Source organism: Bos javanicus, chromosome 13 (genome assembly GCF_032452875.1).
Source record: "Bos javanicus breed banteng chromosome 13, ARS-OSU_banteng_1.0, whole genome shotgun sequence".
In the NCBI taxonomy this organism is placed as follows: Eukaryota; Metazoa; Chordata; class Mammalia; order Artiodactyla; family Bovidae; genus Bos; species Bos javanicus.
The window spans coordinates 66777709-66797359 of record NC_083880.1 but is presented as its reverse complement, the minus strand read 5'-3'; the positions used below and the strand labels follow the sequence as shown (position 1 = coordinate 66797359).

At 52.4% G+C, this 19651-nt stretch overlaps 1 protein-coding gene across 1 annotated transcript in view; it reads right to left on the bottom strand.

Moving 5' to 3' along the window:
- Positions 1-19651, bottom strand: part of VSTM2L (V-set and transmembrane domain containing 2 like) — a 39031-nt gene that overhangs the window by 6756 nt on the left and 12624 nt on the right. Inside the window, exons 2-3 of the mRNA XM_061437552.1 lie at positions 6243-6412; positions 4286-4336 (exon numbers count right to left, since the gene is read on the bottom strand). Of these exons, the coding sequence (XP_061293536.1) occupies positions 4286-4336; positions 6243-6412 (221 nt within the window). The remainder of the gene's footprint in view (positions 1-4285; positions 4337-6242; positions 6413-19651) is intronic.

The window sequence follows — 19651 nt, the reverse complement described above, 5'->3', positions numbered from 1 at the left end:
ATCTTGCTTCCCTTTCAGACTGCAGAATTCCATGCCCTTTGTATACTGTGGATCACTGCAGGAATTTTCAAGGAAATATAGAAATGTCTTCTACAGAAAATAAAGTCGTAGTACACCATGACCCACTGCTTGGCCTGTTAATCCTTCATGAAGAATGCAGAGCTCGTGTGCTGCTCTCGTCCCCAGCCCCCACTCCCTGCATCAGAAACCATGCAGTATTCATGCATGTATCACATGTATGGGGTGGGCAGGCAAGGCAGGCAGGGGCTTGATCTGACAAATACTGCTGCCTCCTTTTAACCATTTATGCAGATTTGGGGGCCCGGGGTTGGGAGGTGCTGTTTGCTTTCCACAGTTTTTCAAAAATCCAATTAGGTCCCAACAGTTAAAAATCAGGGGCTTCCCTTTGCATTACAGGGGACACTGGTTCGATCTCTGGTCCGGGAAGATCCTACATGCTGTGGGGGCTGCAGCGTGCTTTCTGAGGCCTCTTTGGCTGCCGCTTGGCTTGTAGGGCTTGGCTGGAGAGGAGGCAGGGCTTAGGCTAGCAGGGCAGGAGCACAAGGCCACATGTATACTGGGACCCAGGCTGCCCATGGCTGTTTTGGACTGAAACAGGTTACATGAATCTACAGCACAAACAACTGCAGTTAGACCAAAGAAGGGACTAACAGTAACAAAGGCAGGTGAGCCTCCTGGGAAAGAGGATGCATGTGGAGAATTTCACCTTATTTTCAAATTCGGCAGTTGGGGGCCATCTCTACTTACAAAATTGTTAGTTAAGGGGAAATTAATTCCAAAACACAGCACTTCAGTGAACTCAAAAGAAAGACTTCCAGAACTTGAAAATGGACACAGGCAGAATTTATCTGAGCCCCAGGAATGAGGTCCTGATGAGGGAATCCTCAGCATATACAAGCTCCCAAGCGAGATAATTTTTAAGGCCAGGGGATCCTTCCCCAGGCCTCAAGTTAAATGAGATAAATCACATTGTAAAGTACTCATCATGGTTCCTGACATATGGCAAGCACTCAATAAATGTTAGCTGCCTTGTTATTATTGTTATCAATGCTATTATTACAGGTGCCTGTAATTTAAACGATCTCCTTATGAGATTCTGAGCTCTTTTCATTCCCTCTCCCGTTTTCTGCAAAGCTGGGCCTCCTTTCCCTGCTCCACACCCCTCCACCCCCAATTCTGGGAATAGGAATCATGTGATTTGAAAATTCATATTAAGTTTCCACTCTAGTAACCACTGTCATTTACACGGCCGAATCCAGAGGACTTTACAGTTACCATAGCGCTGTTCATATATTTGTTAGACAGCAGTGAGCGGGGGAAGAGAGGCCCAGGGAGGGGCAAAGCTGGACGAGGACTCGAGTGGCCCTGGGACATTTGGCGCTGGCCCCACGTGTCCTCCCTGCCCTACCCCTGCACTCAGCGCTGCCGCATCTCAACCTCCCCAGGGCCACCATGGTGAACCCAAGGGGTTACCGCACCCACGATGGAGCCCTGCCTCCACCAAACCCCCGGAGACTCATTTTACTTCCTACTCTGAACCTGGGGCCCCCAAGGTGCTGACGCTGCCCAGCCAGAAGACTGAGCTCTTTGTCTTCCACAGTTTTTCAAAAATCAAATTAGGTCCCAAGAGTTAAAAAATCAGGGACTTCCCTGGTGGTTCAGTGGTTAAGAATCCACCTTGCAATGCAGGGGACTCGGGTTCAGTCCCTGATCCGGGAAGATCCCATATGTCTCAGAGCAAGTAAGTCTGTGTGCCACAACTGCTGAGCAGAGCGCATTCTCTGCACCAAGAGAAGCCACCACAATGAGAAGCAAGTAGGGAGTAGCCCCGCTCACTGCAACTAAAGAAAGCCCGCATGCAGCAACGAAGACCTAGCACAGCCAAAAATAAAATAAATTTTTTTAAAAATTGGGAGATACTTCCTGGAATTTCGGAGTTTTAGGTGACATGGGACTCTGGGGCCAGCACTCCTGCATGGCTCATCTGGCTCCTGCAGGCACAAGGCCTTCGTTCCCAGGCCCCACCTTCCCACATGACCCCTGTACACATACACGCACAGGCACGATGAGTATGGTGTTGGCATGTCCGTGTATCAAAATCTGTGTCTGGCTTTGTGCTGCCATTGGCCTGGGTGTGTGTTTGTGTGTGTGTGGCAGTCACTTGGTAAATATTTATTGGGCGCTGACTACCTGCCAGGCACGGTGCCAGGCTCCAGAAATCAGGCAGGCGCAGTCCCAGCCACACTGTCTTCAGGGAAGACAGGCCTGAAATGTCTTCAGGCAAAAGACAGACAAAAATGTAGCCAGCAAGGAGAAGGAAGGGGTGCCGGCTGAGTCCCAGGGTCCAGGGAGGCTTGATGAGCTGAGTTCTGAAGGAAGAGAAAGGAACTGTTTTCTAGGCCAAGGGACTGGCCTGTGTAAATGTCAGAAGGTAGGAAGGAATGCGAGGCTGGGAGGCAGCCAGGGTTGGGAGGGACAGGGGAACCAGGTCCAACAGATGAGATGGCCCAGAGGGTGAGCAGAGTGAGCTGCACAGAATCTTGAAGGCCATGGAGAAATCTGAGCCTTCTCTCGGGCTGCAGGAACCTAGGGTGTGCTGCTGCTCACAGATGTCCGCTAACTGTGCGTCCATGTACTTAAGAACTATCACAGGAAAGATGCTCTCTGCACATGGAAATGTGTCTGTGTTTGTCTGGGAATCTCCTAACCAGAGCCCCAGCTGATGCAGGAATCACTAGGGATTGGGGTGGGGGTGGGCATTGCACGATCATGCTGAGTACATTTATTTTATTTAACTAATTAGCATCTTTGCATGCCCCTCACGTGGGGCCCGGCAGCCTTGAATTCTAATCCTCTAAGTCAATTAGATTATTTTCTCCTTTGCGTTAGATGCTTCTTAAACCCCAAGCAAAATCATCAGTGAGAGAGTTGCCATGAACAGGGTATATTAATGTACACAGAGGTCTCCACCTGGCCAGGCTTAACTGATGGGTGTTTGGACAAGAAACAAGATGTTACACATGGGCGTGCCATTGGCAGAGGATGAGGGTAAGGGGCCAGGGTCGGTGGGCCAGCAGCCGCCCTGAGCCAGAAATGATTTACATTTTCCCAGCTCAGAAAGGGCCTGAGGGTAGATAGCACAAATGATGCTTTGAAGGCCTTTCTTCTGTCATCTGCCCATCTCCTGTCTGAGGCTCCGTGGGAGCCTCCCTCCCAGCCTCCCGGCCTCTGTTCTGCCACCTCCAGGGCCTGGCATGACACCTCACGCCTCCTGGTGCCCACTCTTTACACTGTGAATTCTGCTGTAGGTGATCCTCTGTGTCTAAGTGGCCTTGGGGCCCTGAGCTCCCCAACAAGTCCTTGATGGGCTTGGGAAGGAGCAGCAGAAAAGAGTGAATCTGGAGGTCACTCCCACCAACATGCATCCATACCCCTGTGGGCACCTGCATCTTCTGGGCATGTGTCCAGTTGACTCCCAGCCTCCTGCCAGGCTGATTGCATGCCCCATGCACAAACCCAACCTGGTCCCATGGCCACACGTGTCACCAGGTCACTCCCCTCTCCTCAGCCTCTTCCAGACTCTGCCCTTCTCTACAAAAACTGGCACTCCCTGAGTCCCCTGGGTGCCCTACCTCATGGGGCTCCAGTGTAGCCTGGAGACAAAAGCTCAATGTGGCTCAGCCAAGTCATGACCTCCAGCAAGGCTTTGACCCCTCTAAGCCTCAGCTGCCCCATCTGTAAAATAGGCAAAAGCTTGCCCTTCCCTCGAGAGATGGAGCAATGATAAAAATGAGTCAACGCATTAGAAGGCCTGGCCAGCCCTGAAACCCTTCGGCTGTAGTTCCTCTGTCCCGCCTCACGTCCGGAGCCAGATGACCCAAGTGACCGTGAGATGCCGCAGCCGTCATTTGTGATGGGCCGAAAAAAGCCGACTCAGTCTCATTAGTTCCTCGTTGGCTTCCCAAATAAAAAATGCTGCTGAGACAGGCACGAAGCATCAGGCATGCAGAGCCTTGGCCCTGACAGGAGAGAATGCATCTTCTCTCCCCCATCATTTGTTTGTGCCTGTCATTCAATGAACTTGAAAAATCTCTGGCTTTTAAAAAACAGCTGGGCCAATTTTTTCCCCTTCTTTTTTTCTTTTTTCCTTCTCCTCCATCTTCTTGCCAAAGCTCCCTGCTGAACTAGACCAATTTTTTTTTTTTTTTAATTACAGCTGTGTCCTCCATTAGAGCCCTTGTAAGAAGTCATTATCAAAACTCACACTTATTTTGGTGGCGTCCTTCCCTGCGTCTTCCTGCTGAGATGCTTTTAGCTGTTGGGAGCGGGAGGGTAGAAAAAGCAGAGACAAGGCGTTAGCATCACGGGATGGGGATATGGGCCACAGCTAAGATTCTCGAGACAGCAGGTGATGCTCCAAGGACCGTGGGTCTGGAGGCGGGGCTGGGGGGGTAGTCCTTCAGCTCTGCGTCCACTCAGGGATGGAGGTGAGTTAGAGCAAAGGAAGATAAAGGAGGTATCTGTAAAACTGACTGCACATGCGCTATGCATTCTGATATGGAGGGTACTTGGAGATACACAGGGAGGGTAGGTGTGAACAGGCAAGAATGTAATTCGGGTTTGGCGTGTCTGTAGGACTGTCTGTCTGCACACTTCATCTCTCTCCATCTGTGGATGCGTCCTGTTTTCAGGTTTGTTTGCACAGATGCTGCCAGAGCCCTGCCCACATACTATCCCCTGCAAACTAACCTCAGAGGCTTCCAACTGCAAAGCCCGCAACTCTGTGCCTGAGAGCTTTCTCTGACCACTCGAGTCCTCTAAGCCAGTGTGCTGGGGAGTGGACACCTCCGGGAGCCAGATGATTTTAATATGTATTTGTGAATATGTTAGAAGCCATTTCATGAAACATGCAAGAATGTGTGAGCATGCCTGTGTGTGCATATAAGAGTGTGTCATGTATGTGTTCATATGTGAACAGGTGAGCAGACACATATGTGTTTGCATAATACCTATATACACACAAGCGTAAGAATGAGAGTGTCTTAGTTTGCTCCCCCAGAAGCAGACCTTGAGACAAAGATTCAAGTGCAAATGATTTATTTGGGAGGTGATGCCAGGAAACACCAGGAGGTGAGTGAGTGAGTGATACCAAGGAGCGAAGGAAGTTAAGGTTGGGTATGTCCTCAAGCCAGTTACCACCGTGGGCAACTGAACTTTCTCCCTCTGAGCACCTGGGGATGCTCTTCAGTTATCCCGACTGAAGGGCGAGGGAGCTGGGGTATTTACCCTCCAACTGCTGTCAGCCGTTGATGGAGCCCTTTCCCAGCCTGCCTTCCATGCCGGCAGGCTCTGTGGTCCAGAGAAAACCCACAGGCAGTGTTGCAGGGACTGGCAGTGGGGCTGGTGGTGGTGATAGCGCTGGCCAGGCAGGTGGGCGGGGACACCAGTAGCATATGCCTCCACGGTGTGTGTGTGTGTGTGTGTGAGTGTGCACGTGTGCCGTGACTGGGCTGCCTCGTGTGTCTGCAGGTATGTGGAAGGGCATGCATGCACGTGTGTGTGTGTGTGTGTGTGTGTGGGACCGAACTGGGCAAAGACTACCCTGTGTTTAGAGGGCTTGCAAGAATCCGCCTGCAACGCGGGGGACCTGGGTTTGATCCCTGGGTTGGAAAGATCCCCTGAAGAAGGGAAGGGGTTCAGATCAGATCAGTCGCTCAGTCATGTCCGACTCTTTGCGACCCCATGAATCGCAGCACGCCAGGCCTTGGCCTGGAGAATTCCATGGACCCCATAGTCCATGGGGTCACAAAGAGTCAGACAGGACTGAGCGACTTTCACTTTCACTACAAAGCAAGTGCCCCCAGGGCTTGGAGAAGGTGAGTCAGGAGATGCGCCTTGCCCAGTAACCTGGAGCCAGCTTCCGTCCCTCTGGCCTCAGTTTCCCCACCTGTACCTGAAGGGCGGGACTCTGCTCCCTGCAGGGCCCTACCAGCTGCGCGCATCCCAGGTACATAGCCTCGCTCCGCTCCCTACTCCGACCCCCCCACCAAGCTTCCATTCCAGGAAGGGAGGGAGACTGCTGGGGGCTGCAGAGGACGAGCACAGCTGGAGCCCGTGCCCCTCAGAGACGATGAGGGACAGAGACATACCCCCTCCCGGGGAGTGGGGGGGGGGCCGGGATCCTCCCAGCGCCACTCGGATAAGGCTCTCCCGGGCGGTACCTGGTTCGAGGCCCACGCCTGCTTGTCCGTCCAGTCCCTGTGGCTCCGCACGTACCACCACTGGATCTCCAGCGAGTAGGAGGGGGAGCCGCTGCCGCGGAAGGAGCAGGCCATCTCCACGTCCTCGCCCGTCCGCGCCGTCATGTCGTGGGGCGTCTCTGTGAACAGGGCTGTGCGGAGACACCGGGGGAAGGGTAGCCAAGGGCTCAGGAAACCTCAGGGCCTGTGGCGGGGGCGGGCGGAGGGGAGGGGCGAGGGTGGGGCGGGGTGGTCTGGCTGCTGGTGGGGCGCTTGGACCAGCTCTGGGAGGCTGGGCAAGAGGGCTGGGCAGTGGCGGCAGGTGGCAAGACTTGGGGATGAAGGAGGAGGTCGGGGGTCCCCGAATGTCCCACAGGGGCCAGCCCTCGACCCCCGAGACCGCGGGCACCAGATTGTCTGGAGAGGGTAGTGACGGATCCGAGGAGGGCTTGGTTGGAAGGTGTGAGCAAGAAGGCCAGGAGGCCAGGAAGGAAGCTGCTGCTTTCATCAATTCTTCCCAATTTCTCTGCCTGCCCCGCCCTGGGGGGGTCTTCTCAATCCCAGGGCACAGCATTCAGCACTGTCTTTGAGAAACCAGACCAGACCTGAGCCTCCGCCTCAATCAAGGAACCTTGCCGGGGTCCCCTCTGCCCAGGTTGGAGGGCAGGCCACTCCCCCCTCCCCTTGGTCTCCATTCTGTCCTGTGAACAGGCCTCACTTTGGTCTCCGCTGTTCCCAGTGCCTGAAGTGTGCTTCCCTTGGTGCCTCTTTGGCCAGGCAGGTCACTCAAAGCTCAGCTGAAACCTGGCCCCCTCAGAAAGACCTTCCCTGACCCACTGGGTCGGTTCCCCTCAACACCCCGGTCATGGTCACACACACCCGCTGGCTGCGGGCACTGCATGTCACAGCTGCAGGACAGCAGGGACCAGAGCTCCCTCACTACACATTTCCTGGCACCTGTGAGATGCCCCAAACAGGTGGTACAGTCTCCATCCTCTCAAGGCCCCCAGGGGACGGTGGGAGACCCAGGTGCCTCCCGTCACCCGCGCCCCCCACCCCAAGCCAGGTCCAGCTCCCCACCAAAGACGGAGCAGCGGTTCCCCAGGCCCAGCACGAGCCCCACCCTTCGGCCACCCCCACCACGCTAGCAGATAAATGGGAAAACCAGTCCCCGCTCGGTGCAGCTCCCACCATATGTTCTGTCTCTTGTCTTTCCAAACAAATACTGTCCTGAGACGTAATTAGAATTCTTTCCTCTTCTCAGGACGGATTATCTCTCCCTGGAAAGATGCCTGGCAGCGGCAGGTCACCCAGGGAATGTTGCCTCCGTCGGTCCCCGCCACCCCAGGTCTGTTTTGCTGCTGCCAGGCGCCCCCACCCAGCAGGTAGACAAGCCCACCTTGCAGCCCCCGTGGTCCCTCCTGGCACTGCTCGCCTCGAAGCTGGAGGAAGACAGAGCCTGACTGGAAGCAGGGGTCCTGCTCTGGGGTCACCTGTTGCCACCCCGCTCCCATGATCCCAAGCACTTTGGGAGGGTCAGGATTGATAAAATCCTGCTGTTTCTGCTGTACACACAGGGTTTCCAAATGGAACTTGACTCCAGCAATGAGCCTGCAGGCTAAGAGAATGTCTGTGACATCCTTGACCTCCAAGGTCATGGGTTCAGGCTGCCCATGTTCTCTGAGGTTTGCGAGGGACTGACTGCCGTTGCGTAACAAAGCCAGTTTAATAAGAACGGAGATGTTGTTTGAGTTACTGAACACGTGTCAAGGGTGGTGTGTCAGCAACTGAGAGCTGGGACTGTCCTTGTTTCCAATGGGCAGGAAACACAATGGGCTCCTGGAGGAAGGTACTTGCCCACCCACCTTTGACCTCCAAGTGCCCCGGCCCCCCAAAAACTGTAGGGTCTCCCTTGCCTCCTTTGTTCTTTCCCTTATGCCCCCATTCGGTCTCTGGAGAGTTCCATGGGTTCTGTCTCCAGAACATCTCCTGAATCAAGCCCCTTCTCCCCGCTTGTACTGCCCCAGGCTGGGCCAGCCATCACAACCTCTCGCCCATGACAGCGGGGGAGCCACTGGCCTCCCTGCCACCACCCACCCTCCTCATTCATTTATTTTCAACACAGCAGCCAGAGGAAATTTGGCAAAACACCAATCAGTCCCTCTCTCTCTCAAATCTCCCATAACACCCTCTCCCTAAGACGAAAAACCAAAGCCTTTACAGTGGCTGACAAGCCAGTCCCCTGTGGAGGAAAAGCTTCTGTTTTTCCCCTTGCTCATTCCATTCCTGACACAGTGGCCTCCCTGCTGTTCTTTGGATGTTTAGCTGAGATCCTACCTCAGGACCTTTGCACTTGCTGTTCCCACTGCTTAGCACTCTCTTCACCCAGATTATCACTGGGCTCCTTCCTTCCCCTGCATCAGGGCTCTGCTGAAATGTCACCTCTTCAGTGAGGCCTGAGGCCTTCCCAGGTGGTGCTAGTGGTAAAGAACCTGCCTGCCAATGCACAAGACGTAAGAGATGAGGGTTCAATCCTTGGGTCAGGAAGATCCCCTGGAGAAGGAAATGGTAACCCACACGAGTATTCTTGCCTGGAGAATCCCATGGACAGTGGAGCCTGGAGGGCTACAGTCCATAGGGTTGCATGGAGTCAGACACGACTGAAGTGACTTAGCATAGCATGCACGTGCAGCGAGGTCTACCCTGACCACTTCACTTAAAGCTGCATCCCTGGGAATTTCCTGGTCCAGTGGTTAGGACTCAGTGCTTCCAGTGCCAGGGCCTGGATTTGATCCTTGTTCAGGGAAATAATATTCCACAAGCTGTGCAGTCAAAACAATTAATTAAAAATTTAAAAAAAAGAAGAGAAATTGCAAAATACAATTTGCATTGAAAAAAAAAAAAAGAAATCTGCATCTCTTGCCCCAACCCAGAGCTTTGAAACCCTCTTCCCTTCCAACATACTTTCAGTGCTGCCCACTAGAACTTCCTGTGATGAGGAAAATGGTCTGTATCTGAGCTAATACAGTGGCCACCAGCCACATGAGTCTGTTGAGCACCTGAGATATGACTAGTGTGAATAAGGAACTGAATTTTAAGTTTTACGTCATTTAAATTAATTTAACCTAAAATGTAAGGATTTCTGTGGTGGTCCAGGAGAATCGGCCTGCCAATACAGAGAACACGGGTTTGATCCTTGGTCAAGGAACTAAGATCTCATGTGCTGAGGGGCACCTAAGACCATGTGCCACAACCACTGAAGCCCACATGCCCTAGAGCCCATGCTCTTGCAAGAAGAGAAGCCACTGCAATGAGAAGCCTGTGCACCACAATCAGATAATAGACCCTGCTTGCTGCAACTAGAGAAAGTCTGTGTGAAGCAACAAAGACCCAGCACAGCCAAAAATAAATATTTTTAAAAAACTTAAATGCAGATGGCCACTTGTAGGGGGTTGTTGTCATCCAGTCACGAAGTCATGTCCGACTCTTTGCAACCCTATGGACTGCAGCACGCCAGGCTTCCCCATCCTTCACCATCTCCTGGAGTCTGCTCAAACTCATGTCCATTAAATTGTAGATAACAGCTACTGTATTGGACAGCACAGCTAATACACTTATTTTATGTATGTTTATGGTCTGTTTTTTCTTCCAGGAGGTAGGGGTGGTGCCTGTCTGGTCTACTGATATATCCCCAGTTTCTAGAACAGTGCTTGGCACATAGTAGGTGCTCGCTAAATGCTGATGCCGACTCGCCAACTCGGGCAGGACTGAAGGGGGCCGCCGAGGACCTGAGCCACCAGGAGGACTGGGAGGTGCTCAGAGTGAGCCACTGGCCCCTGGCCCTGGGGACAGCCGGATTCTGCTTTGATCCACACCCCTACCTGCCCAGCACCTTTGCAGATGGGGGAAGGAGGAGAGTGGTGAGGCTCCCAGTTGGATCTGAGGTAACTGGCAGTGTGACCTTCCTGGCCAAGAGATAGTGGGAGCGACACTGCTGTTGTAACCCCCTCCAGCTGTCCCTGCCTGAGCCATGGGAATCTGAAAGTAACCACCATCTTCCCTCCTGCCCATGGAGAAAGGAGATCCAGAGCTACTGTGTGGAGAGGGGCTTGCTCCCCCCACCAGGAGCCACCCCCCGCCCCTCACCCAGGATCACAGAGCTAGGAAGGGCAGAGCCAGCCCTGGAACCAGGGCTGTATGACTCAGCCATGGCACTTCTCCTCCTAGGGCTGGGTGAGTCCGTCCCACAGGAGGATGGGAGATGGTACGGTGGGTCTCACGGGTGGAAGGAAGGGCAGCGATGGGTTTCCATCAGGGTGAAAGGAGGGGCTGGCCTCCATCTGCCTTCACTCAGCCTCCCCCTGCCCACAGGCCCCCCAACTGACTGAAAACCCTGACCTTGGTCCACCAGCTCTTCTTATTGATGCAGAAATCTGGCCCAGGGCTACTCAGCAGCCAGGGGTGGGAAAGGTCAGGCCCTCTCCAGCCCCACAACAGCCCCTCTCCCCCAACGCGGATCCCAGTAATCATCCTCTAGAGGGCGCTGTCCAACAGACACAGAATGCGAGCCCCGTGCGAAGACAGAGGGAATTTTCAATTACCTGTCGCCATGTTTTTAAAGTAACCAAAAAAAAAAAAAAATTTAAGAGGTGAAATCAATTTTAATCATTTATTTTATTTAACCTGATATCAAAAAATTATTTCAACATGTATAAAATTATTCATGAGAAATTTTACATTCTTTTTTGTGCTAAGTCTTGGAAATCCACATGTATTTTACATGATTACAGCACATCTCAATTTAGGCCAGGCACCTTCCCAGTGGTCAGTTGTCATGTACGGCATCCTGGCAGGTGGGGACTCTGCCAGCCTCAGCTCCCCACTGCTCAGAGGTGGCGGCCCAGGCCCAGTGTAGGGCAGTAACCCTTCCAAAGTCACACAGTGGAGCCTGGGTTTGAACCCAGGCCAGGCTTCCCAGATGATGTTAGTGGTTAAGGAACCCGCCTGCCAATGCAGGAGATGCAAGACATGGGTTCAATCCCTGGGTCAGGAAGATTCCCTGGAGGAGGGCCTGGCAACCCACTCCAGTATTCTTGCCTGGAGAATCCCATGGATAGAGGAGCCTGGTGGGCTACAGTTCATGGAGTTGCATGGAGTCAGACACGACTGAAAAGACAGCACACACACACACACACATGCACTGTCTGACTCCCAAGGCTGTGCTCTTTCCCACATAACTCAAACTCTTTGGGGTGGTAGGACTCTTTCTTAAAAAGGAACAGTCCCCAGTGGCCAACCTTGTTCTGGAAAGTCCTGAGGAAGTGCCGTCCTGTGGGGAGTCTGTTTTATTCTGAGTGTAAAGGCCTAGGCTGGTATCGAGGAGGCGTTTCACCCAGCCTGAGGCAATCAAGGGAGGCTTCCCAGAGAAGGTGCTGCTCCCCACCACCCCCACCAGCCCCAGGTGGGCCAGGCAGTCCTGAGCCAAAGTGGGGAGGGGCCCTGGCTGGGAGGATGGAGGGAGAATCTGCTCTGAGAACTCCTGGGAGCCAGGAGAGTTGGCTGTAGGTGCGGCCACCAGCTCTCCCTCTCCACAGGGGGCTCTGGCCCCTCGCTCTTTCTCGCTGATCCCCTCAGACCCTGCCAGGAGCCACATGGTTGGGTGGGTTGAAGGAGGCCCCCTTAGGATCCCATTGGCTCCATCCTCTGTGATGAAGGGGGCAATGCATTCTCAGGACAAGTGGGGAAGCTGAGGCTCTAGGCGTTTGATGGCATATCTGAGTCCCCATATTCCAGAAGCAGCAACATGAGGGTTTGTTTGGGGCCCACCCCAGAGAACCCCCTTCCTGAAGGGAGAAACCACACACAGGTGAGTGCCAGGACCTGGAGCCGGGGAGAAGGGACTGAGCCTGTTTCTGCCGTCAGACTTGCTGTGTGACCTTGGGAAAATTCTCCCCCTCTCTGAGCCTCGGTTTACTCCTCCATACAGTAGGGTTAGTCCTCACAGTCTGAGACCCCCACCAGCTCAGACAAACCCAAGGGAGCCAGGCCCTGGGCACTGGGAAGGGGAGGGGTCCCTTCCACTTGGGGGAAGAGGAGGTGACCTGGCCCTTCAGCTGCACCCTGAAGGAGGGGTGAATACCAATAAGCAGAGGTGGAGAAGGATAGTGTGAACCCAGAAGGGAGGAGGGGAAACCCACGGAGCTTTGTTTAAAAAATAATAATCACACCTTTTAAGGAGCATCTACTAGCTTGATGCTGACATTGTCTCTAACAGTTTCTAATCCACTCACTTCCATTTGACAGATGAGGAAAGTGAGGCTCAGAAAGGTGACATCATTTGTCCAAGATACATACACAGCTGGATTTTGAACTTAGGGTCTGATCATCAGGCGTGACCAAGACCCTGGGAGTCCATCAGCTCCCATCAGAATTTGATCTGAATTATCAGGTCAAGTTCAGCCACCAGATTCCACACTTCTGTGTCCCATTTGCACACCTCCAGAGACGGGGAGCTCAGCTCCTCCTGCCTCCACTGAAGGTGGGGACTCTAGTTGTCAAGAGGTTCTTGCTCCCTCTGCTAATTCTGTGATGAGGACTCAGCATCAGCACCAGAGACCAGAAGCTGAGCCACCTTAATTTTGATGATGACGATGATGATCTCTGACAAATATGGAGTGCTTGTTAGTATTCCATTATTTGTTAGAGATCATCGTCTCTAACAAGGCCCTCTGCCAAGCTCTTTAGGGAGGTGTGATCATTATCATCCCCATTTTTCAGATGGGGAAACTGAGGCTCAGAAGGGTTAAGTGACTTGACCAAGGCCCCAGAGTCAGTGGTTATGTATGAACCCAGCTCTGGAGGACTCAGGGGTGGCAGCCCATAACTTCTAGACCATGCTCCTATAACCCTCTTCTTGCTCCCCTCACCCCACCACCTCCTTCCCTCTAGCCTCTCAGACCCCTCCCCAACCTCCACATCATCCTTGCTGAGCTTGGGACGTTCAAATCCTCTTTCCTCTTTGACTTCCTCCCACCCCTCCCTGTTCAGGTAACTCCTCCCAGCCAGGGAGCTGGTATAATTATAGATGTCTGAGAAGGATATGATTGTCCTCTCCAGCCCCAGGGCCCTGAGCAGGGCTGGGCTCACTGGGAAGACAATTAAAACCGCTGTCCACAAATTAGGATTCAGCAGGAGAAGGAGAAAGGGGCTTGATTGAATGCAACATCTCCTTCCTTTCTGCTTTTAATTGGGGGAGCGATGTATTAATTAACCCCAGGCCTGGTTATCGGGCATCATCTGCAGGAAATAGTTTGTGGCCACAGCCAGAGTTACTAACTTTGGCTCCTGGAAAAGGCAGGAGATGATTTGGAAGATCTCACCTGCCCTTCAAGAGTGGGACCCTGACCTCCTTCCTAACCTTTCAAGCCCTCGTTCAGTACAAACATCTAGCACTTGGCCTCTGGCATGGATCTGAATCCTGTTTCCTTGAGTCCGTAGCTGTGTTACCTGGACAAGCCCCTTTACCTCTCTGAGCTTCAGTTTCTTTAGCTGAAAAAAGGGAAGAATGAGACGATAAAGAGAGAGTTGCACAAGGCAACATACGCCTCATGCCTGGCACATAGTAGGTGCTCAAGAAAAAGCACTCCCTTCTCTCAGTTTCTAGCTCAAAATCCTACCATCTCCAGGAAGACGTTTAAAGATGCTTCCTTGTAGCTTCATCAGATTATGCAGTGGAGGCAAGATCTGTATTTTACTCACACCTGGACCATGACACCCCTCATCCATCAGTCCTCTACTCTCCTTCCAACATCCATGCCTGCCAAGCCAGGGAGATTCACGCAGGTCCCAAGGAGGCATGTTGACCCAGGCAACCCTAGCCTAGTCCCCACATCCCTCCATCTCTGAGCTCAGGTTCCTCATCCCAGACACTCTGGTCCAGCCCCAGGTCTCCCTCTGCCCAACCCTCTCTGCCTTTCCAGTCTTCAGGTTTCTGGACTAAGACTGCCTCTTCCAGGAAGCCTGCAGGGACTGGTCCCCAGCCCACGCATCAATCTTTGCTGGAGCTTGTATTCCCCCGGGAGACTGGTGGCAGGGGCAGCTCCTCATCAGGGGAACCAAGGCAGAGCTGGAGCTAAAGAGAGACGAAGCGGGCAGAGCAGAGAGAACCAATGCGGCCCCTGGGGTCCTGAGGTCATCTCTGTCCCAGATCCAATCTCCTGCCAGGAAATACTGAGTCGCTGCTTGCTTAAAACCTTATGAATGGATAAGCAGGATGAGGTCCCTCCATACAATGGAATATTATAGTTTTAAAAAAGGAGATTCTGACATCTGCTCCAACATGGAAAAACCCTGAGGACATTAGGCTAAGTGAAATAAGCCAGTCACAAGAAGATAAATACTGTATGATTCCACTTCCATGAGATTTCTAGAGTAGTCAGACTCATAGAGATAGAAAGCAGAATGGTGGCTGTTGGAGCTGGGGGAGGCAGGCTGGGGGCATCACTGTTTAACGGCTATAGAGTTTCACTTTGGGGTGATGAAACATTTACGTAAGTGGATAGTGGTGATGGTCACAGTAATCTGAATATATTTGATGCCACTGAGCTGTACACTTACAAATACTTGAAATGGTAAATTGTACATTATGACTATTTTACAATTGTTTAAAAAAAAGCCCTACCACCTCCTGTGGCTTCCCAGCTCTGCCACAATGGTTTTCACCAACAAAAATTTCCCTGCGCTTGTGTCTAGAAGACTCCCCCTGCCCCCGTATCCATGGGAGCCTCTCACTTCTTTCGTCTTTGCTCCAATGTCACCTCTTGTATCGTCCCTGGCCTCTTCTCCCTCATATTTTTCCTTACTGCTTACTAATATATTATATTCTCACTTAGCGTCTCTCGTGTACTGTCCCTCTTCCACTCAGGGTGTAAGCCCCTCAAAGGCAGGAGATTTGGGTCTGTTTTGTTTACTGCTGCACCCTGCCAGCTAGAATGATGCCAGACACATAGTAGGTGTTCAACGAATACTCTGCTCTCACACAGAACATATGCAGCAGCTCTGGTGAAAGACCAAGAAAGGATCCCATCCTCCCCGCCCTGGAGGATGAGCAGGGCGCTCCCAAAGGTATTCATGCTTGGGATGCCCCATTGAGAAACCGCCAGCTCTCAGGGTCAAAGTCAGACCCCCAGGTTGAGCATCCGAAGCCTCTAGCTCTGGCCCGGCCCAGAACCCAGTTCAGCCCCTCCTGCCCTTGGGCCATGTGTGCATATCTCCCTCAGGGCCCAACCTTGCATGGTTCCTGGAATCCCTGCTCATAAGTGGCCCTCTGCCTGGAGATGCCCCCTGTCCCTGGGCTAGGGCAGAAGCCCTCCTTGATGCTCCCGATGGTCTCCGAGTCCTCCATTTGCTGCCCCACTGGCCTGTGTTACATGGCAGGTATTAATCAGGGTGTCTGTGTCTCCCCCAAACTGGAAGCTCCCCCAGGGCAGGGCTCCGTATTGGCCAGGATAGAGGAGGCGCACAGGTGGTACTGCTGGGCATGTACTGAATGAAGTGAGAAAGGAAGGTTAGACAGAAACTTCAGAGACTTAAGTTAGAAACTTGCAAGAAAAAAACGAGACGTAGACATCATCCATTCATTCATTCATCCCGTCATCCACCCGCCCAACATTTACTGGGCATCTACTATGTGCCAGATTAGTGTTTGGGGGGACAGCACCCACGAGTGCAGATGTATGGACACAGGCAGGGAGGTCCTGAGTTGGGCCCCCCCAGACCCACCCTACCTCCCACTGGCCCTCACGACCACCAATGCCCAAGCCCAGTCTGGCCCACTGGGTCCAGCCAAGGGGCTTCCCAGAAAACTGATAAGCTGGAGGCTCCCCATGATGACGCATCAAGTTGTCATGTGAAATGTGACCAAGAGTGAACAGGCCAATAAAGAAAGGCTGAAGCTCCAAGAAGGGCCCTCAGCTTGCCTGCCCTTGAGGCCCAAGGACCAGCGCCATCAACCTTGTGGGGTGACCTTCTGACTGGAGGCCCACTAGGAACCAGAAAGTTGAGATGCGTTTTCCCAGTAATCCTCACACCGACCTGCTGGGCAGGGGTCACTGTCTCTTTATTACAAGTGGGGAAACTGAGGCTCAGATAACCTGGGGGCCATTGGGGACAGTCCCCTGCCCCGGTGTTGAAGGGAACCCCTTGATGTGGCAGACACTCTAAACAGGACCCTACTTCATCCTCCCAGAGAAAAAGGAAAGAAAGAAAGATAGCACTAAGTCGTGTCTGACTCTTGCGATCCTATGAACTATACAGCCTGCCAGGCTCCTCTGTCCATGGGATTCTCCAGGCGAGAATACTGGAGTGGGTTGCCATTTCTTTCTCCAGGGGAACTTCCCAACCCAGGAATTGAACCCAGGTCTCCCACATTGCAAGCAGATACTTTACCGACTGACCTACTTGATGCTAGTCAGATTTCAATCCCAAGGCTGACTGTGTAATTTCCCAACCCAAATCTGAGTCCTCTCTCACCCGCTGTCCTCTTGCAGCTCTAGAAAGTGAGAGTCACTGGGGGCTATTTGCAGAAAGCCTGCTCAGTGACCAGCTTAGCAGAGTGCTGAGGCCGAAAGGGTGTGTGACATGGGGGTCAGAAAAGACCAGAGCCTCCTGAACTCTCTACTGGGAGGCAGAACAGGGAAAAGGACTGCAGAGGGGCAGGGAAAAGGACTGCAGAGGGAGTGTTGTTTGGGAAGCTCCATCTCACATGAGACTCTCACAGAGCTCTTGAAATCAGGGGATGTAAAATGTCCATAAGAGGAAAATCTAAAGAAGTGGGATGAAAAAGCCTCCAGGGAATAAGAAGCCTGGCAGGGATGGGTGTGGGGTGTCTGCTCTGGGATGGGCCTGGGGTCGGGGGGCACCCAAGGGTTCCCTGTTTCCTCCTGGGCAGCCAGCCCCCCACCTTGGGCAGGTGGCCTGAAGCAAGAGGGGTCGAGGTCACAGAGCCTCTTTCATCTTGGAATGGACAGGTGTCCTCTTCTCAAGAAGTGAAGAGGAGGGTACTTCCCTGGTAGTCCAGTGGCTAAGAGTTCATGCTCCCAATGCAGGGGGCCCGGGTTCAATCCTTGCTCAGGGACTAGACTTCACATGCATCAACGAAAAGATCCTTAGTGCTGCAACTAAGACTTGGCACAACCAAAGGAATTGATAATAATAATTAAAAGAAGTGACAAGGAGTGCATTTTGTACGAAAGTCTGAGGAACTGAATGTGCCTTCTTGGGATGATAGGGGCCTGGGCATGTGGTAGGGACTCAAGTCCTCCTTGCAGAAGAAATGAGAGATCAGCTTTCACGGATGCCAACCCTGGGCCAGTCCCTGTGCTGGGCTTCCCAAGATGCCCAGGCCAGGCCCTGATCCTCAAGGGGCACACATTCTGCAGGAGCTACAGACACACAGACCAGTAACTATTGTTGGGACTGAGCAACTAGGGCTGGGACTGAGCCTGGATTGGCATGTACGGTTGTTCAGGGTGTGCACCATTCACAAAGCCAGAGACCCTAGTGCGCTGCAGAGACATGCGGCACACAAGGTGTGTGCAGAGGCTCTGGACGGAGGTGCAGGTCCTCAGAGAGGAAAGGCTTCTGGGAAGAGAGGACAGGATTGGACTTGAACACTCATGGGATCTGCACAGCCAGGGTGCTCAGGGGCCAGAAAGGGCATAGGAAAGAGAGTTCTGCAAGCCCAGCCTTTTGGGGTCCACTTTACCATTTCTGCAGGTTCCCTGGACCACCTGCACTATTATTTACTTAATATTTATTTTCAAAGCATCTTTCTCTTTTTTACTTAAATAAATTCCACTTAAAAGGAGACTTTTATTACTGCCATAAATGGAAAATCAGCATCACTTGCCATAAAGAGAGGGTAACAGGAAAAATAAACACTATGAAAACCAAACAGCGTTCGTAAATTCTAGCCAGAGAAGGTTGCCTGCTGAAGGCTACGAGCCTCCGTCCCCATTTCCTCTCATTAACAGGGGAGATGGGTGAGAGATGGGTGTTAAATTCAAGCGGCATCAGGAAGAGACTTCCTTCTTGACCAGAAGGGCTTGGGATGCAGGTCCAGCTGACGTTGCCCATCGGTGGGCAGCTACCTTCACCACTGTCACCAGCTCTGGCTGTCTTGGCCACTGGCCCAGTCCCACGATTCATCTTTAGTTGGCACCTCCGAGATCTTGCTCGCTCTGGCCCATAGACCTGAAATCCCACTCACCTATATGGCACAGCATCCTGTCTGATTTGCCAGAAGGTTCCCTGTGTCTTGCATGTGGGGAGGACTGACATAAATTTCAGTAACGAGGAGGCTTGAATGCGTGCTCGTAGAAAGAATGACCAAAGAAATGAATGGAGGGCTCCCTTCTGGCTGTACTGAGGCTTTGGAAGTGACTTTCTGAGGCATCAGTTTCCTTCCCCTCCCTCCGCTGCCCCGACAAATGGGAAAAGAACATTACTTTTGTATTAAAACAAACATGAATATATTATGGCATGGAATACAGAACTCATGCATTTTGGATGAAACAGGAGACATCAAAGAAATGTTGCCCTTGGTGGGGAGCTGTTTACTCTCCGGCACGAGGCGAACCCCTTGTTAAGGACCTCCATCCCATCCAATCGGAGGCTGCCTTCATCTCTGCAGCCTCAGGCTCTTCAGACCATGCTCTGCGCACTGGAGGGCTGATGTGTTGGCAAAAGGGGCAGAGGACCCAGAGGAAAAAGAGGGACTGGGGGGCAGGTGAAGTCCAGGATTTACAGATGTAGATGCCTTTTCATCCATACAACAGAGCCCTTTTCACAAGTCCAAGCCCAGTGCAGGGCATGATCCATAATCCTCACAACAATCTTATGGTTTTTCACAGATAAAAAATCTAACACTTGGGGACAGAGGACTGTGTATCACAGGGCACAGATTCAGTAAATGGTAGGGCGAGGACGTGAACCCAAGTTCCAGGAAACACCAGAGCCTGTGTTATTGTCACACAGCCCCCCTCCCTAGGATGTGGCTCCACTCTTTCTTGCTGTGTGATGCTGTGTAAGTTGCTTCACTTCTCTGGGCTTCGGTTCCCACGTGTGTCATTGGTTAAAGGCTTATTTTTGAGGATTACATGATCTGTGCAGGTGAAGACTCTGTTTCAGTGTTCTGGACACAGTAGGGCCTCAACATCCACTCACTGCTGAGTTTTAGGGACACACTAGCACATTGACCTAAGTGGGGTCCCTGCCCAGCCCCAGCTGATTGCCCACCCAATAACAATTCAAACCACTAACACTTAATGTGCCTCGGTTTCCCCATCTGTAAAATGGGGATAATAATAACAACCACTGCAGAGGCTGATGTA